Here is an 18,453-nt window from a genome sequence, read left to right as displayed (position 1 = left end):
TTTCCTCTTTTCGTGTTGCTGAACTTTCTATTAATTTCTCTCTATCTTTATAAAGACATTACCCAGCTTCTCTGTACTGTCTCTGTGTACTGCATACTTCCGAAGAATGCTTTTTTCATTGTATTGTCTAATTGTTTGTAATCTACAATAAACTGTAAGGTACCAAAAAAATACAGGGTTAAATTTAAGGTTACAAAATTGGAATAGTTCATCTGTGCTTCCCCATTCTGTCAGCTCTTGAAAATGGTACTTAAAAAACTCATTACAGTAATTGCTGGCTAACTTACAGGGAGCAACAGAATGCCTTTTAAGCACAGTACTTTTAGAGAAATACATGCTAATTTTTTACCTTATTCACCTGGTAATATAAGACACTTAAGAGGATTCCTACAGCTTAGTTTCTGAGGTTTAAACATGTCTAGTTTTCAGTTTTGATAAATGACTGAAAAGATCTTGATTTTTGAGTATGTGTGTGTGGCAAAATTTTTCTAGTGGAGTGGTATACGCACAAACATTCCTGAATAGTTACGAATATAACTACTGTACTAGAGTTTACTAAGAAGGCAGTAGTAACCTGCCTATATTCTATATATATGTGTAATTTTGGTGTAGAATGATAAATATATTGTGTTAGATTCATGTGGAAAAATATGTATCAGACTAGAAATCAGGAGAATGCTATTAGTGTTCTTTGGCAGCTAGGATTGCCAGAGTATAAATATGCCGAGGAGAGAAATATGGTCAGTATCTGGGAAGTTGATATTAGTTGAGTAAAACACAGGCTTGAGATGGTAGCATTTGATATGATTACAGCATCAAAGACAAGCCTTTATAAAAGTGCTTAGCTGTTCCTAACTTCACATTTATTAACAATTAACACAGTAGCTGAAGGGCAAGATAAAGAAACAAGCATTTGCTAGTATTGGAGACAAATTAGAAGGGAAAAAATGAGCAAAGCAGATGTTATATAGGGAATTTTGAAATATGCTGTTTGCTTGTCTTGTTTTCCTGCAATTTCAACAAGGTTTCTTTAGGTTTGATTTGTTGTTTTGTTATGTTTTCCTGGTTACATTAGTCTTCACTGGCATTGGTACTGTTTGCTCTGATAATATCTTCTCTAGATGAGTGTTGTCTTGGAGAAAGTTATGCTGCAATTTCTTAAGTGTTATTGTTTGGCATAATGTCTGTATCTGAGAAAAAAAAAAAGGTGTTATTTCTTTACTTCATATTTAATGTACTTACATAAAAATGACAGGTAACTCAGTTAAAACTGACAAGTACTGACAAGAATATTTCTAAAATTGTTTTTCTTGAGGCATAGAGCTATGGAAGAGATATCGTGACGCACAGGTTGGACAGAAAGATGGGCAATTTTTCAATGTATATAGAGAGGAAATATCCTTTAATATTTTCACTTCACAGTTTAGTATTTAATATGAACATAATCTGACCATTTTCTCGTAAAATGCCATCAGTTCAATTAGAACTGATTCCAAATCAGTTGGAATATTTTTAAAAAATTTCTGTTGTCTTGATATAAAGCTGGGTTTAGATTTCTGAACTTCTGTTCTATTATACTTAACCTGTTTTAATCTTCCAGGGAAATGTGTATAATATACAGGGAAATCAGTAGAACTTAAACAAAATGTTCGACAGACTTTTTAGAATTTTTATTTATATGCTCACAAAAAGAGCTTGTCATTCAATAAATGTCTGCCTGCCTAATACTTTGTGTCTCTGTGCATTTTGCTTCCAACAGTTTAATTTGTCGTCTTTAAATGTAGTGAGCCATCTGGTGGCGTATCAAAAACATATTCACTAACTTTTATGTGATGACTACTGTGTTAGCTTTTCAGTGCCGGCTTACTGTTTGTTATCCAAGGGAAAGAAATGCTATAAATTGCTTTGCTTTGATTCTTCAGCTGTTGTCATAAAATCATGCAATGTTGTCACTGCTAATCTGAAAACAAAAATGTGGGGTTTTTCTTAGTAAACTTTATCAGGGTAGCTGTGGAATCCTATTATTCTCACTTCATATGCAGTGAGATTTCGAAATGCATTCACGTAATTTTCAGTTCCTAGACTTGATGGTGAAATTATACATAAGCTTAATTAAGAGGAAAATTGATAAATACAAGTAAATATGCTTTTTTCTTTTTCTCCTTATAAGGATTTCAAAATACCTAGTAATCCCACCCTGAAGATTCCGCTAGCAGCTGTATTTGATGACTTAGATATAGAAGTGGAAGAAGATGAGTTAAAGACTAGAGGTAATAAAAGCAAAATCTAGTGCTTTATTGCCCTTTACTACATGTGTATGTCTCCAAGTCTGTTCTCCAGCTACCTACTGGTTCTCTTCTAAGTGGAACTGTTCCTATTCTGCTCCAACTAAGATCTTTATTTTTTATTTTCACCTTTATTGCATCAGTCTTTACTTACCTTCAGAGCAGAGGCTGCAGTGGTAAATGTGCACCTGTGCAAGTAGCCGTGAAATAAGAAAGCATGTTGGAGTAATGTTTAGTGTAGCTGCTGTTTTAGCCATTCTGGTAGAAGTAGTTTTTAATAAAATCTGTTCTTATGTTTTCTCCTGTCTTAAAATGTTCCTGATTTGAATGCTTTCCTGCATTTTGGGTATCTGAGCCTGTAGTATCCCAGTATGGGTTTTCTGGTTTTTTTTTGTTTTCTCTGTTTCAGTAATGGATATAGTTTAATATTAAACTGTTGTAAAGATGAAAATGACAGTGGATGAAACCCCAGACAGTGAAGCCTTAATTTCTCCTTTCATAAGCGAACATAATTAATATTATTTCTTATGAGTCTCAAATTTGTGTTGATCATTTTAGAAAAGGATATTTGTATTTGTTAGTGAAGAAAATATTTCTACCTGCCATTTTCTCAGGAAAATCTGACCAACAGATTGTTAAACTATAGTTTTTGAGATGCCAATGCATATGTCAAGGCAGTTTGTTTTCCATCTGTGATAAAAGAGCTATTCTAGTTTAAGGATCTCATTTCTCCTTTACTCATCTACTACCAGCTTTCTCTCTCCTAAGTCTGCTAGCGTTGGCCAAAAAAATCTACTTTGCCCCTTCTGTTGTCTGGCACGGTCTTTCTGGATATGTCACCACCCCACTAATTTGCCATCTGCCTTTAAATCATTAAACCATGTGTTTTATTCCCATTAGTTTCTCCTAACAATGTGTATTTCTCTATCTTCTTGCCTACTAATATTTTGGGGAATGTAGAATTGCATTAAAGTTCCCAGTAATACTAATGTGACTGTGTTAATACACTTCTCAAATTTAAAGGAAAAAACCTTCTTTAGCTCCATTTTAGCTTTGTTAAAATTTCTTTTGAAATGCTTTCGATGAAGCAAACATTAGAATATGTCTTTACAAGAGAAGTCTATTCAAAAACATTACTTGTGACACTGCAGCCTGGAAAACTGCAGTGAGAGTATCTTCCTGATACATGTGCTGTTAAAAAAATAAAATAAAAAATATTAAAAAAATCTTATGACTGTTTCCAATTGCAGTAAAAATGACCGTCTCTTTTGTAGCAGAAATTAGAAGGGCAGAATGCAGGTTCACATGTGGGAAGCAGGACTGTATTTCCATTCAGACACATAGAAGGATCTTTTAAAACTTAAAAATGAAGTTCTGTGTATTAGAAAATTCAACTGAAATAACCAAACTGTTTTTCAGATGTAAAAGGATTTTCTTAGTAAATTTTATTTTTCTGCCACAGACTACAATGATCAGGGTACTTCCTATACTTCAAGGATTACATAGACACTATGGTGTTGACTGCTGAATATTTTAAATTTTCCAGTCTTATTGATTCTTTGCTTATAAATGTTACTGTTTTCTCACACAAAAGCAATTTTATTTTGAAATTAATTACTTCATTAATTTAACACTAGTAGCTATGAATAGCAAGTGTATCAGATTATTTTTTAAAATTGAGATCATATGATAATTATGAGTTGTTTAAATAGCCTCACTTCAAATATTTAGAGAGCATTTTTCATGACTCCATAATCACTGTAAAACTATGTGTTAATTGTAACTTTTATGTGTAAGGAAAAAGAAAGTAAACAATCTGAGCTTGAAAATAAACTGTGGGGAAGTCTCAACTGAGCAGTCTGTGTATAAAAATAAGGGTATGTATTTGGCATAGAAGACAACTGATCATAGGTAACTATAATTCTGATTCTGGGATAATCACATGCTGAGTAGGTTTTGAATGTTTAGTATAATCTGACTACTAGCGTGAACTTGAGATAGAAGAATGAAATCTTCCTTGAGAAGCTTTTGGTAATACTGTTAACAGTTGCGAATGCAGCAGAACATCAGTTTAACTGAACAGGTAATTCATTAAGTTCAAGTAAAACTTAGATATTGATAAACAAAATCTGCAGCTGACATAAAACATCAAAAGTTAGTAAGACGAAATACGCTCTACTTGTCTGAAGTGTAATAGTCAGCCAAAATAAAAACACTTAATTACTTCTTCTAGTTAGATTAGTATTCCTTTAGGAGTCTTATGTTTCTTTTAGTTACAATTTGGCATCAGAAGTGTTACACAAGTATTTTAATTAGTACGTATTTTCTAGGAAAAATTTTCCTTAATATGTCTTGTATTGGATTAACAGATTTACTGAATATTCATTCTGTCTTTCAGGTCTAACAGGATTAAAAAATATTGGAAACACTTGTTACATGAATGCAGCTTTACAAGCTCTTTCCAATTGGTAAGGAAAATGGTTGTAAATGTAATTTTATATTTGCTTATACATGCATTTTCTCAAGATACCTTAAGGCTTTTGAAGGGTTGCACTACCATGGAAGAAGGCATGTTTCTGTAAATCTCAGTCTTATATACGACAAGCAATTGTGTTACTGATAGGAAAAAAACTATTCTGATATGTGGGTTACTCATATTTTCCCCTGTTTCATTCTGTTTCCTAAATATATGCAGCTCTAGAAACTAGAAGAAAATCTGATAAAAGCTATTAAATTTGTGAGTTGGGTTTCTTTCTGCTGCAGAAGAAATCAAAGGAAATACGTAGGAATAAACCCTAATTAAAAAGGAGAGGCATGTTAAGATCAAAAGGTCCTTACAAACAATACATCTGGGACACGCTATGCTAAATCATCCTAGGTGTAGCTAGAATAAAAAGTCTTCTCACTCCATGGGGATACCAGACAAGTTCTTGAAGGAGAAATCTACAGAAGTTGAAGAGATAAAGGGGGGTTAAAGGGAGAGAAGTGAGAGAGTATGTGAGTTGGCAACGCTGCATGAAGTAAAGAGATAAATAATCATTTAAGTAGAAATGATTTACCTACAAACATCATGTGGCGCTATTGGATTCTAGAGAAAAGAAGATTTGTTTAAGATGCTATTTATGGACTAGGCTTTCGGTGATTGTTGCTGTAGTGGTACATGTGTGCTTCTGTGATGGCTAGTAGGAATTGACTTGAATTTGAATCCTGTTAGACAATTCTGGTGCTTTAACAAATGGCAGAACACGTTTGAGGAGCGGTGTTTCTGTACTGCCAAAGTTGTCCTACTGGGAAATGTCTGGTTGCGGCATTTAAGGATGTAGGAGATGAAATTGTTCAATTACATAATAGTATTTTTTGGTTGTTTTTTTTTTTTTTTCAAATAATCTTGTATGAAATGCAGATTTCCTGTTGTATTTTAACAACCTGAAAAAAAATACTATTTTCTTCTTTTTAATCAGCCCGCCTTTGACGCACTTTTTTCTTGATTGTGGAGGCTTAGCCCGAACAGATAAGAAACCGGCAATTTGTAAAAGTTACCTCAAGCTGATGACAGAACTCTGGCACAAAAGCAGGTATTGCATCATTTTGGTGATGAAATGATTATAAATAAACTCCACCGCCATGAAGGATGCATTAATCTGTCCTAGGTTTCTAGTTTTTATTTTGTATGTATGACAGAATTACCCTTATAAATTAAGGCAGGAAAGATTAGCTTGCAGGATTTAAATAGTCCTTATAACCTGTTCTTCTCAGTACCTACCAAAGATAGGACAAATAATTGATGTAAATCGTAGTAAGCAAGATCTGACAAGAAATAGATGATAAACACTATACAAAGTAGCATTAAACTTTTAAAAATAACTTTGTATGTGCCAGAAATACATCTAAAATGTTTAACTACTTCATCCTCTCTTTGTCCTTCATTCTGTACCAATGTTTATCAATTTCTGTTATTTCCTTATATGGAATTTCTGTTATCTCCATTAAGAAAATACTTCAAAATATAAGTACAAAGGTGAAGAAATAGTAATTGTGCATAGTGCCAAGAGTGTGTCTGATTTGTCATCTGATTCTTTTACAAGAAATGTGGCATAAAAGGCCTGATACAGTCTCTGTTTCTGTTGGATGACAGATTTTTTTTTAAAAAAAGTATAGTTAATAATTCAGTACCAATATTATTCAATTACCAATATTGGTTAAGCTTAATATTATTGGTGTTAGATGTATTATAGTTCAGTTGCAGATAAATTATGATCCCAGTAAAAATAGAAAATTCCACTTCAGTGCTTGCTTTTTTGTGCATATTTATATATGTAAAACTTCTTTCTTTTTTTTTCTTTAGGCCTGGTTCTGTTGTTCCTACTGGTTTATTTCAAGGAATTAAAACTGTTAATCCAACGTTTCGAGGCTACTCCCAACAGGTAAAATTTTCTGATGTTTTTTAAATCTGCCTAAGCCATAAAGTTATCTCTTATTTTTAAACGTAATGCTTAGGATACCATGCTTCCTATATTCTCAACTTCTGAGAATAACTGCTTTTCCCTTTTTTCAGGAAAACTGAAATAATGCGTATCTAAAACTTTTCCTTTGTGTGAAGTAATCCTGCTAATATTTGAGCAGTCCCAGAAAACAAAATAAAGGTGTTCAAAAATGAAAAAGAACATAATAGATTTTTATATGTTTATCTACCAGTTACGTTTTTAAAAAAATTAAATACGCAGTACCCAATTGTCATTTAGTATCTTGGAAAGAAAAACCCACTGCTGTGTCTTTTGTAAGCAGTGTGGTGGGAACTGTAAGTTGATAACTTGTTAAATAGTCACGGATTACTATATAATAAAGGCGTTCTTCAGTTGATCCGTCATGCAGTATCTTGCTGCATTCATACAGTTTGCAGTACTGTATTAAAAGCTTTTGAGCTAGATGAAAATTTTAAGCCCTGTAATTAGAAAAGCTTACTAATATCTTCCAGGACTCTGCTGTTATTCAAAGGAATTTTGCTGTTTCAGTTAGCATGTTTCAGATTTGTGGAGTGGAGGAATAGAACGCACATTTTGATGTTCTAATCCTGCATGTAGCTGTAAAGTAAATTTTTACATAGTAATCTGAATTTTTTTTTAATTTACTCATGAATTTCTTAAGAGCCACATGAATTTCTGGAAAAGTAGAAAATCAGTCTTGATAACCAAAAGGAAACTGTATGGAAACTTGGTTCTCATAGCTTTGAACACTGATGAGAACGTCTTTTTCCATGCAGAGCAACGCTTAATGAGAACTTTTTTAGGTTCTGCCTGGATCACACTTCAGTTGTATGTTTAGTAGTTTTCATGGCAACAATTAAAACAAAGCAGGTCTTTCATGACCAGCACTCTCCTCTTGCCCAGCCTTGCCGATTGTGCAGCCAGTTGGGCAGCCGTGTCCAATATTCAGGGAGAAAAAGGAATTCTTTTGCTCAATTAAGAATGTTTATCAGTTAATCTGTGTCTCAAGGATTGAGTCGTCCTTTTTTTTTTTTTTTTAAACGGTTACCAGCAAATAGGCATATTAATTTTTTTTTTTTTTTTCATTACCCAAAACTTGAATCTGGTAGTTGTAGTTTTTAAGAAAAAGAATGTTTTCTAGTCAGCAGTTATAAGCTTAATAAGTAATTGCTATGATGGATGGGAATGTTGCGCAGCAAAAATTACTATTATGAACAACCAAAATACAAAAAGGAAAATAGAAGAAAATAGAAGCAGTAATAGTTGCCAAGAAGAGGCTATTGTTTTCTTCCATGCTTGCTTTATTAGATGTTCTCTATTGCCAGGAATCAAGCTGCTGTGTTGATTGTTGAAATTTGGTGGCTTTTAAGATACTTCCAAACACGGATTAGACTTGTAGTAATACTTGACAGCTCTTTGTGGAAACACTGACAGTTAAGGAATCTTGTCCAGGCTTGAGAAGAAGAGTTAAAATCTTTTTGACAGTATGATGCAATTGGAAAGATGGACTAAGTACATCATCATACTTTTTATTAAAGTGCTTTCATGCCCAGCGAAAGCAAGTCTCTGGTTGCTTTGCTGAAGGTGCTGCCTAAGGTTTTAAAAAACTGTCCGTAAAACATTCCATTACCAGCAGAACTGGAATCTGACCGCACTGTTGGTAGTTGCTTGTTACATTTATCATTCATGTAGGCTGTGGCAGTAGTTTTGTTAAAGTTGTTGACATAAGCTTTTTAGGAATTGAAGTGTTTTGCAGGAAACTTTTACAGGATTACTTATGACATGCAAGAAATGGATGCAGGAAACAAATATGTGGTCTGGAAATGAAACTTCTTTTGAACATTAAACCTGGAACAGAGGAACTTACATTATACTTCTTTAAACAGCCAGCTGTAGCTTTTATTTTAGTTATCTGTATCTTTTGCTGATGTAACTTTAATATCTTCCAAATACAGTGGAATAACACTGGAAAACTTGTTTAAAATCCTAGGATGCACAAGAATTTTTGCGCTGTCTAATGGATTTGCTTCATGAAGAACTTAAAGAACCAGTTGTAGAACTGGAAGATGCCCAGCCTATGAGTGTTGAAGAGAGTATGGAAGAAGACAAGAGCCAGTCAGATGTAGGCTTTCAGCCTTGTGAATCCTGTGGTACCTGTGATAAAACAGAAAATGACACTATTTTCAAACCTGTCTTAGAGGATCCTGCAGAGACAACCATGTTAATTCAGGATGATGATAACAACTCAATGACATCCAAAGACTGGCAGAAAGAAAAAATATCAAGCAACAAGCTTAAACGAGCAAATTCTATGGAAGACTTGGAAAAAGACACAAACACTGCTTCAGAGACCACTGAATTTTTAAATAATCAAGGAACTGTCAAAGTACAGATACACAGCAGATTCTCAGGTAATATATTACTAATGTGCAATTGAAATAGTCAAAATTCTTAGCCAGAATATCTGTGCGAGTGGAAATGAGTTGTGGAATACAGTAGGGAGGTATAGGTCAAATAGGGTTGGGTTGGTGGATTCACTTGTAAACAACGCACTTTCTTAATGTATTTTTTTAGTTTAGGTGTCATAAATTCAGTTTGAATTTCCTTGAAAAACTAAAGATACGTTCTGGTTAAGGTTTCAGATTACCCAGAAGAATGGGGTTTTTTGGTTTTGTTCTTAACTTAAAGGTATGTGAACTGAAATGGTGCTTCATTCTTGAATGTCCAGTGACCTGACAGTGTGGTTAAATAAATTACATAACGATTGTGTCTGTTCATTCTGCAGTACATTTTTTTGATAGAATTTATTAAATAATGCAAATATTAATTGCAGAGTACATCAGTGATGTCCACATGAATGATGTGTCTGCAGCCCAGACGCCATTATCAAATGGCTTATCAAGCAGTCCTCCAAAATCATTCTCATCATGCTCTTCAGTGGCACCAGTCCACAAAAAAGGTACAGGCCCTTTATTTTCTTCCTCCTGGTGCTGAATTGCTCTGTATTAGTTTTCATTTTGTTGTTTCTGGCGTAGCAGTGCAGTATTGTTCTTAGGGTTGTTTTTTTCTTAATCCCTTATCCCCAGTGGGGAGAGGGAACACTAGATAAGCTGGACATAGAAGTCCCATTTAATTCCCCATAATGCTATGGGAATTCCTTAGTGTGCTAGGACTTGCATCTGGGCGGCTAATACCTAATTACAACACACCTATTCCCTTCTTCTCTGCTGTTTCCCCCTTGCCAAAAGCGTGTAGCGTCTGTTGGGTGCCACAGTTCTAAGATGCCCCTGCTTGTCAGTGTTTTCCATTTCTTCCTGCTGTTTGTTAGTGTGGATAAATACAGCACATCCTCCACATGGCTGATAAATGAATACTTTAGAACCATCTTAAAGCAGTTTAGCGTCAAAATAAGTGTTTGAAAGAAACCTTGGAGAATTTTGGGCAAAAGGCTGTATGAGGCAGTTTGTGTCCACGATATATAAAATACATCTGATGCGTTGTGGAAAAAAGGTTTTTCAGATTACTTCTAATGGCTGTTCTTTCTGCTGGAAGTACTTTTAAATTCAGACTTTACTATTATTTTAGACATCTTTCTAGGCACATGATGATACAGGGACAATATATAATACTGCTGGACTGTAAAGAGGCAAAAGTACTTGCTTATGGGCAAACTCTCTATGAACAAAGGAGCCTTGGGAGGTCGTGTTCTATATGAAAGATTTATTGGAGTAATTCAGTTTCCTTCTCACTGTAATTATTTCCATGTTTCACTGCCTGGCTTGTTACTGGCTATCAGCATTTTGGCAGAGCTTGCCTTCGACTCCTACAAGACACTTGAGTGGTCTCTTGGGTAATATACTGACTCCAGGAGAGGTTTTGTGGTCTTCATTTTAGCCTACCGTTTCAGTAATCTGTAGAGCCCAAGGGACTGTTCTGGTGTGTTTACCTAAGTAGTAGTGGATTTGGGTGGGGAGCACATGTTTACTTTTTTTTTTTTTTTTTTTTAAAGAAGCTGCTGCTAGGCTGGACTCTTAATAGTAAATTTAGTCTACTTCAACCTACCGTCATATGTGTTGTGACACAATAAGCTTGTGTATGAACTCTTCAGCCCAACATGGTTAAACTTCCTGGAAAGATGTGATCAAAATAAACATCAGCTAGAATGTGCCTTTTTAAGTTTTTACCTTGGGGGATTCCTGCCAAGGCGACTCTCGTAGCAGTAGGCTGTAGATTTCAAGACTGGCTGTTGAGAGTTTTACCCAAACACAGGCAAAATTTTCTGCTGTTTGTCCCGCATAAACTGCTTGAGAAACCTGCATGAATTGCCTGGTACTAACAGCAATCTGGTTGTGTAATTTCTAAGAAATATTTAGTAAACAAAAAACGGGGCCTGGCTTGTAATTTAATCCTAAATATGTGTGATCTCCAATTATGTTACATAAAGTTGAAGGAAATCAGAATCCACTGTATCTTGATTTACTTTCAACGTTTTATTTTTGTCATTTTATAGTTTCAACTGTATCATCACCAAAAAGGAAGAAGCGCAAGAAGTACAGGAGTGTTATCTCTGATATATTTGATGGGACTATAATAAGCTCTGTACAGTGCTTGACTTGCGATCGGGTGAGTAAGCAGGGGAAGTTCTAGCTTTTAATAGAGCTCTGGGCTTTTTCCCCAATACAAATACTTACAGTTTTACAAATACAGTCATTCTCTGGTAACTTCGTTCTTCTGTGGCAGATCTCCTCAGAAGGTTAGATTGTTTTGTACTTGTTCACTTTAATAATAATAATAGCAGCTACTACCAGCACTTCATGTTTAGACTAGTTTGCTGTCATTGAGCTGGGTATTTACTCAGAGCTAAAAAAATAACATTTTGAGAATCGATTTACAGCAAGGATGGAGAAAGAGGCTTGCTCTTCCACTTCACTTAGCTATGATTAGTTTCTAGTAGTGTTCTAAATACCTGCTACTGTCGTAAGTTCTCAGGTACATAATGTAGGTACAAAGAAAAGTGACAGACTAACCATACTGCTATAACAGTCTTATCAGGTAGATTGAGGCTAAGAATATTCATGTCTTTCAAAAAATCCAGGTAAGACACTTTTACAGGTTATATGAGTCATTAGCTGGTTTATGAAGTTGTCCTCTACTGCAAGATGTGGTGTGATATAGGAAAAGTTAATTTTTTTTCTGTACTATTTTCTCCTAGAATTACTTGGAACAGTACACGAGATCATTTAAAAAAAAAAAAAACAACAGTCAATTATCTAAACATGCCTAGCGTACTACCTTAGCTTCAAAGCAATAGTGTCAAATGTTGGATATCCAAATCTTTGCACTGGGGACAGATTTCTCAACATAAAGTTTAAATCTAACCCTGATGCAGTTGCATGCCCTTACTGCTTCCCTTGCTCTAGATCTAAGAATACCGAGACCTCAGGGTAATCTAGTGAGCAAGTTCAAACAACAAATAAGAATTCTTAAAGTTTGCTTGATTTATTTTTTTTTTTTTTTTTTTTTTTTTTTTTTTTTACCCTGGGACTATGTGATCACTAAATCTAGCATGGGAGAAAGAAAATGCACAGCTGTGTCTCTTTTGCAGTGGGTCCAGTTACATCAGGTCAAGATTATGTTAAACTAAAATACCATTAAAACCATGGGCTGAAGCTTTCTGAAACTAGCTTGTATAACAAGGAGCCTGAGGCAAAAATCATAGTTCTTTGTATGACTAGTAGGAAGACAAATAATTAATAATGACTTTAAAAAAATATTTCAGTGATAACAATGTGCAAGTTCACTCTAAAATGTTATTTTTTCTTACTCTTTTTTTAGAAAATGAATTCTTACATCTCCTTATTTGTAATTAATTTGCTATCTAGTGGAATTTTCAACTATACAGGGACTTAGTGGTTAACTGGTGAACTCTACAGAATTCAATTTAATTGCTATTTCCTTCAAGCTTAACTCTATTTTGTTTCCTTTGTTTTCTTCTTTAGCTGTCTGTAACCCTGGAGACCTTTCAGGATCTGTCCTTGCCTATTCCAGGTAAGGAAGATCTTGCTAAACTCCATTCTGCAAGTCATCAGACATCTCTAGTCAAGGCAGGGTCATGTGGAGAAGCGTATGCCCCCCAGGGATGGATAGCTTTTTTTATGGAATATTTCAAAAGGTAAATAATATTTACCTTGTTTTATTTATTTGTCTATTTTGAAATGCCAGTTTCTGCTCTTCTGGCAGAACACTTGTTGGTTTTCTTTCTTTTCTGTCAATGATGTTTCAGGTTTGTTGTCTCATGTGTTCCTAGCTGGTTTTGGGGTCCAGTTGTAACCTTACAAGATTGTCTTGCTGCCTTTTTCGCCAGAGATGAGCTCAAGGGTAAGAGGTTAATTACATGAACATGTTTCTTCTGGGTTTTTTTTTAAGATGATTAATATCTTCTTAGCTTCATGCAATTAAGCAAAGGCCACCTGTTAGACTGTAATACAGTGATTCCTTGCTCTTACGGGATCATTCATTTCAAAAAGGTAAGCTTCTCACTCAACTGAATATCTGAGGCAAGAAATGCCTGTGAAAGCTGTTTTAGAAATGTCAAGTAAATCTGAATTTGGTTTAATGAAATGGTATCAACTGAAGGTTCGTAAAAATTTTAAAAAACCACTATATTAATACTCATTCTCATAACCTTAATTTGGATTTAGTAGTTTACTTCCCTTTTAAATTATATAGCATCATCTCTTGAAATTATGCTGTACTGCTTCATAGTTGAAAGCATAAAACCGAAGAACCTTTCTATTTAGTTGCGATGTCAACACTCTTATGACTGTTAAATATTGAATGCAACCTAAAGATAAATTCCCTTGAAACCTTTATATATCAAATGTATGCACTTGAAGGATAACTATTTGGATTTAGAGAATAAGGGCTGTTTTTCTTCTCCCCGATATTTGCAGGTGATAACATGTACAGCTGTGGAAGGTGTAAAAAGTAAGCTGTCTTTTACCTTTGTTTTAACTTGTCTTAATTTAAGTGCTTTAAGGCTTCTGTTAGTCAAGAGACATTTATTTCTGTTGAATATGTTGCAGTACTATTAATCTTTTGATACTACCTTGTGTTCTGGCTGTCAGAAATTTAGTGTTACAAAGGGGCAGGAGTCAAGAAGCACTGACTCGAAGCACTGACTCACCGTACCATATTGCAAACCAAATGTGCTTAATTCTTTTTCATGTTCCTTACAATTTTAGACCTCTCAAAATTGTTTTTTTTTGATAAAATAAAAGCTTTCAGCCCCCTATATTACTATCAGGTTTTTGTTGATACACAGTAGGTCACTTCAGTGTGTTAAAAATAATATTTAAAGCTGTAGTATATTTATTTAACAAACCAAAAAGGGAAGCGGTCTGAAGACTGCTCAAAGCCCTTTATGGAAAAAGTGTTGTTCCTTGCTATATAACTGGTGATCTGCTGTAGGCAACTTCTTAAAAATAAACTTAGTTGTTTTTTCTTTTTTCATGAAGCTTGAAGTTCTTTCCTTTATGCTAAGAGAAACTGTTAGCTAGATGGAACTTGATTATCTGTACTTGCTGCTTTGAATTTTTCAGCAGTACAGATTGTCTTCTCTTCTGAAGCGTCATTGTTTGTATCGTTTTGGCTACTCCGTGTCTAGTCTACATTCCAGAAATATTTTGGGTTTACTAAATGTAATGTTCAGCTTAGACTTTTGCTGATCTAGCACAATAAACTAAAACCTTTTCAGAACTAAGTAATGGTTGTTTCATTTGTGGGTTTTTTTTTTCCTTTTCTTTGCTTAGGTTAAGAAATGGAGTGAAATTCTGCAAAGTGCAAAAATTTCCTGAGGTACTGTTACTACATGCACTTTAAAGCACTTTTTCTGCATGATTAGGAATGTGGTAAGACTAATGAGTTGCATGGAGTAAACTGTTTATATGGTGAAAGCGTATCTTCATATTGGCATTTAAGAATGTGAGCAACGTTTGATTATTCGTGCTGTAAGAAAGTGAACCTTGTACATGAAAAGTAAAGTTAGAAGAATGGAGTTTTTCAGGGTTGTTACCGTCAGCCTGCAGAACTTATTTATACTGTAGATCATAGAATTAAATACCACAGCCAGACTGGAAAGCTTTTCTGTAAGTAATACTTGTAAGCTTCTGTTTTAAAAGTCATCCAGTCTTACACTTCAAAACACGAGTTGATGGCTGCAATAATCAGAAATAAATGTCCCTCGTGACAAGATTGTGCAATAGGTGCATTGAGGAAGAGAAAAGGTATGTCGTTTATTGCTGCATCAGTGTTAGTAACTGTTCAGGACTGCTTTTTTTTTTTTATATTGTCAGTAAGATAAGTCTTTGATAATTACAAATTCATTTCTAACACCTTGAGCTGCAATTGATTTAAAAAAAAAAAAATACCTGTAGAACACAGAGCTTGCGATAGTTCCTCTGGCCATAGAGAAAGTGATCCTTTTGGAATGATAAAAGGAAAAGATGGCATGCACGGTGTAGTTATTAAATATGAAATAGTAGCATGTATAGTTCTTGAGTAAATCTGTCGATCCTTCTTACAGATACTGTGCATTCATCTCAAAAGATTTAGACATGAACTTATGTTTTCCACAAAAATTGGGACCCATGTATCCTTTCCTTTGGAAGGCCTTGATCTGCAGCCTTTCCTTGCGAAGGACAGTCCCGCTCAAATAGTGACATATGATCTCCTGTCTGTCATCTGCCATCATGGAACTGCCAGCAGTAAGTACGCAGTTGATTTTGTCTTTGCAGTTAATGTTCATATCAGCACTTTGCTTAAGGATGATATCAATATACTGAAGGGTAACTAGATGAAGCATTGGTACTTACAGTGTGAAAGATAAATGCTGTGATTTTTACTTTGATCTGTAAGAAAGCTTGCTCTTAAAGAGCTGACACGTCTTTGAAATTGTATGGCATACCTAAATAAAATTGTAGGTGGAAAAAAATTAACAGATCCTGGAATATTAAGTAAAAAACCTGTATGCACTATTGAAAGTGAACAGTATAAATGTACTTTATAAATGTATAAATTTATATGTATATATGTATGTAAAATGCATAAATGTACTGCTGGCATGTATTGTATAAAAGTTACATGCCAGCAGATGACCAGATGATCAGCTGTTCTACACAGCTGATGTTTGTCTAAGGTTTTGATGCTACGTATGCCGTACTTTTTTGGAAAGAGTTCACACAGCACCACAAAGATGCCAGTAATTTTGTAAAAAGATATTCCCTTGGATGATCGCTGACAATTAACCCCAAAACAGGCAGTAACTGCTATTTATGGGTAGTGATGAGTAGCTGAATAAACTTCTTGCTGCTATACATCAAGCTTCTGCCCAGGTGCTTTCAGTATCTATAAGATTTGGAAAATAGGAGAGAAAAGTTTGAAGTCAAAAACTTCATAGGTTTTTATGGAAGTTATCCACCCCCTCATACTCCTCAGACTTGAGGTATCCATTGTTTAGATTAAGTTGTTTACGTTTTTTCTGTATGCTTTTTCATCTTCCTTCTAGTGCTTGCTTCTTGTAATCAGTTTAGTAGATACTTGAGTCCTTAATTATTGGCAGTTGAATATGTATTCAAAAATAGTAATAATTTAAAATATGTTATGACTAGTCTTCAAAATACAGTTAAGTATGGTCTTGATATCATGTAGCCATTACATATCTATGCTAATTTCTACTATAAACATACAAAGATTTGAAGAGAGTCCATTGTGAAAAGTGATGAGGGTAAATTTTTCAGACAATCTTACTTTGATTTGAATAGCATGCTTCAGGAGTGCGTTAAACAACAAGAATATGCTGAAAGTGGTGTCCAACTTTCCACTAGCTGATCCTGAGTTTGAGAAAAGTTAATATCCAGGTTGTGTCTGCTAATGATTTAATGTTTCTTCCATTTGCTTTTTTTGGACTTAATTCCTTTTCGTGTATTGCAGAGTAAAATGGGCAGCTCTGAACGCTTTTTAATAACTCTTGCTTCTAACACTCTAGGTGGACATTATATAGCTTATTGTCGCAACAATTTAAATAATTTGTGGTATGAATTTGATGACCAGAGTGTCACGGAAGTGTCAGAATCCACAGTGCAAAATGCAGAAGCCTATGTTCTCTTCTACAGGTAAGAAATTAAAAGTATGATCATACTCATGTAAATCAGGTGTGTAAATAACTTTTAAGCAGTTGGGCAGCTTTCAGAAATTAGCTGCCCCACAAGAACTGTAATGGAAGAATTTGACTAACCAGATAAGCCTATGCTGGAGAGAGACTTAATCCTTTGGTTATGTCCTTAACACTTGCTCTGTCACTGCTAAAACATGTATGGAACTTGAAATTAAAATTAAATCTGCATAAATAAAGCATAGTAAGATGACTAGAAAGAGAACTTTAAGCAATTGTTAGAACTATCCACCAATTACCTGGTTTTCAATTAGAGGAAAGGAATTCTGCACAAGGGGAGGTTTTGCACACAGACTTTTAACTGTTAGAGCTCTAAAGGGAATTGTGCAAAGTCTTTAGCAGATGGGATGTGGAACAACAGAGATTTTACTGTGTTGTAATTTAATTTCAGGGAATTTGTAGGCCGGTCTTTTCCTGAAAGTTGAAATGAAAGACGAGAAGTCATGTTATCACCTTCAGTCTAAGGAATTTTTGTACTTGAAATAATAAAAGCAACTTAATTTTCAAGTTCTAAATTTCTGGTACTAAGATCAAATTTCCACTAAAAGTTGATGGTGAAATAGACTGTGTCAGAGTTGCACAAGAAATGAGATGTGTTCGGAGAATGTTTTAAGTTTCATTAGGAGCACTTGTACCTGCCACTGTCTGAGCTAAGCCTGTGAGTCTGATTCAGTAGGTCTTCTAAAAGGAATGTGGAAGTCATGCTGTATTACCAAGAAAGAACACTGTACCTGATTGTGGGCAAATATATTAAAATAAATAATAAAAGAATAGCCTTCATAAAATTTGGTTTTGAAAAAGAATACGCCCACAAAATACTACCACACACACAAAATAGCTTTCTAAAATGTGCTGAAAGAACATCTTACTGGGGATATGTATGCATGTTTAAGTTACAGCTAGAAAGTAAACTTACCTACTTGAATTTCATTTTCAGACTTTTAAGATTTTTGTTAAATAATTTTAACCTGAATTTAAGCAGGTAATGTGTTTTAATTGGGTTCATAGCGTCTGTTTTTTCCTACTCTTTTACTTTTGTTTTGCTATGCTGTAAATAGCCTTGTTGCTATAGCCATTAGGTCTACCTAAAGCTTTTCTATCAGCTGTTTGTGTCAACTTTGACACTGTAAATTAGCTGAGGTGGCACAGCTTTTGCGTGATGCTGAGTCAAGTTTCAGGTCAGTGTTTTGGAGGATGTAATGAATGGTTCAAGTCTGCTTTTGGAGAAGAGAGATTCTATTCAATCTAAAAAAAGGAGAGCAGACGTACTCCCGGTTGGAGAGCAGCAGCATCATCCTCGATGAGAAAAGTAGGGAGATAGAGGAAAAGTAAAATTACAGGATCTAATTAATGTTCAACCTTACTTTTGACGGTAAGTAAGGAACATCTGCCCAAGAAGTACAGCTTGCAAAGCTTTAGCTCCAAAGATGCAGGGAGGAAACGGGCAGGTGGG

The 18,453-nt window shown here is 34.7% G+C and overlaps 1 protein-coding gene across 5 annotated transcripts in view; it reads left to right on the top strand.

Moving 5' to 3' along the window:
* The window catches only part of USP33 (ubiquitin specific peptidase 33), a 42,277-nt gene that overhangs the window by 13,162 nt on the left and 10,662 nt on the right, over nt 1–18,453 (top strand). For 3 of the 5 annotated variants that reach the window (XR_010072368.1, XM_063345163.1, XM_063345160.1), the window contains exons 6-18: nt 2,171–2,270; nt 4,684–4,753; nt 5,747–5,860; nt 6,631–6,709; nt 8,760–9,180; nt 9,603–9,728; nt 11,280–11,392; nt 12,769–12,941; nt 13,044–13,147; nt 13,723–13,756; nt 14,581–14,626; nt 15,354–15,534; nt 16,815–16,941. Coding sequence is in view for 4 of the 5 variants with exons in the window: in XM_063345163.1 (XP_063201233.1) it covers nt 2,171–2,270; nt 4,684–4,753; nt 5,747–5,860; nt 6,631–6,709; nt 8,760–9,180; nt 9,603–9,728; nt 11,280–11,392; nt 12,769–12,941; nt 13,044–13,147; nt 13,723–13,756; nt 14,581–14,626; nt 15,354–15,534; nt 16,815–16,941 (1,688 nt within the window). In the remaining variant the exon portion in view is untranslated. The remainder of the gene's footprint in view (nt 1–2,170; nt 2,271–4,683; nt 4,754–5,746; nt 5,861–6,630; nt 6,710–8,759; nt 9,181–9,602; nt 9,729–11,279; nt 11,393–12,768; nt 12,942–13,043; nt 13,148–13,722; nt 13,757–14,580; nt 14,627–15,353; nt 15,535–16,814; nt 16,942–18,453) is intronic. The other 2 variants (XM_063345162.1, XM_063345161.1) reach the window with 2 other exon arrangements.

This window comes from Chroicocephalus ridibundus, chromosome 8 (assembly GCF_963924245.1).
Source record: "Chroicocephalus ridibundus chromosome 8, bChrRid1.1, whole genome shotgun sequence".
Lineage (NCBI taxonomy): Eukaryota > Metazoa > Chordata > Aves > Charadriiformes > Laridae > Chroicocephalus > Chroicocephalus ridibundus.
Note: the sequence above shows the minus strand (reverse complement) of the source record. Positions and strands in the feature narration are given on the sequence as shown.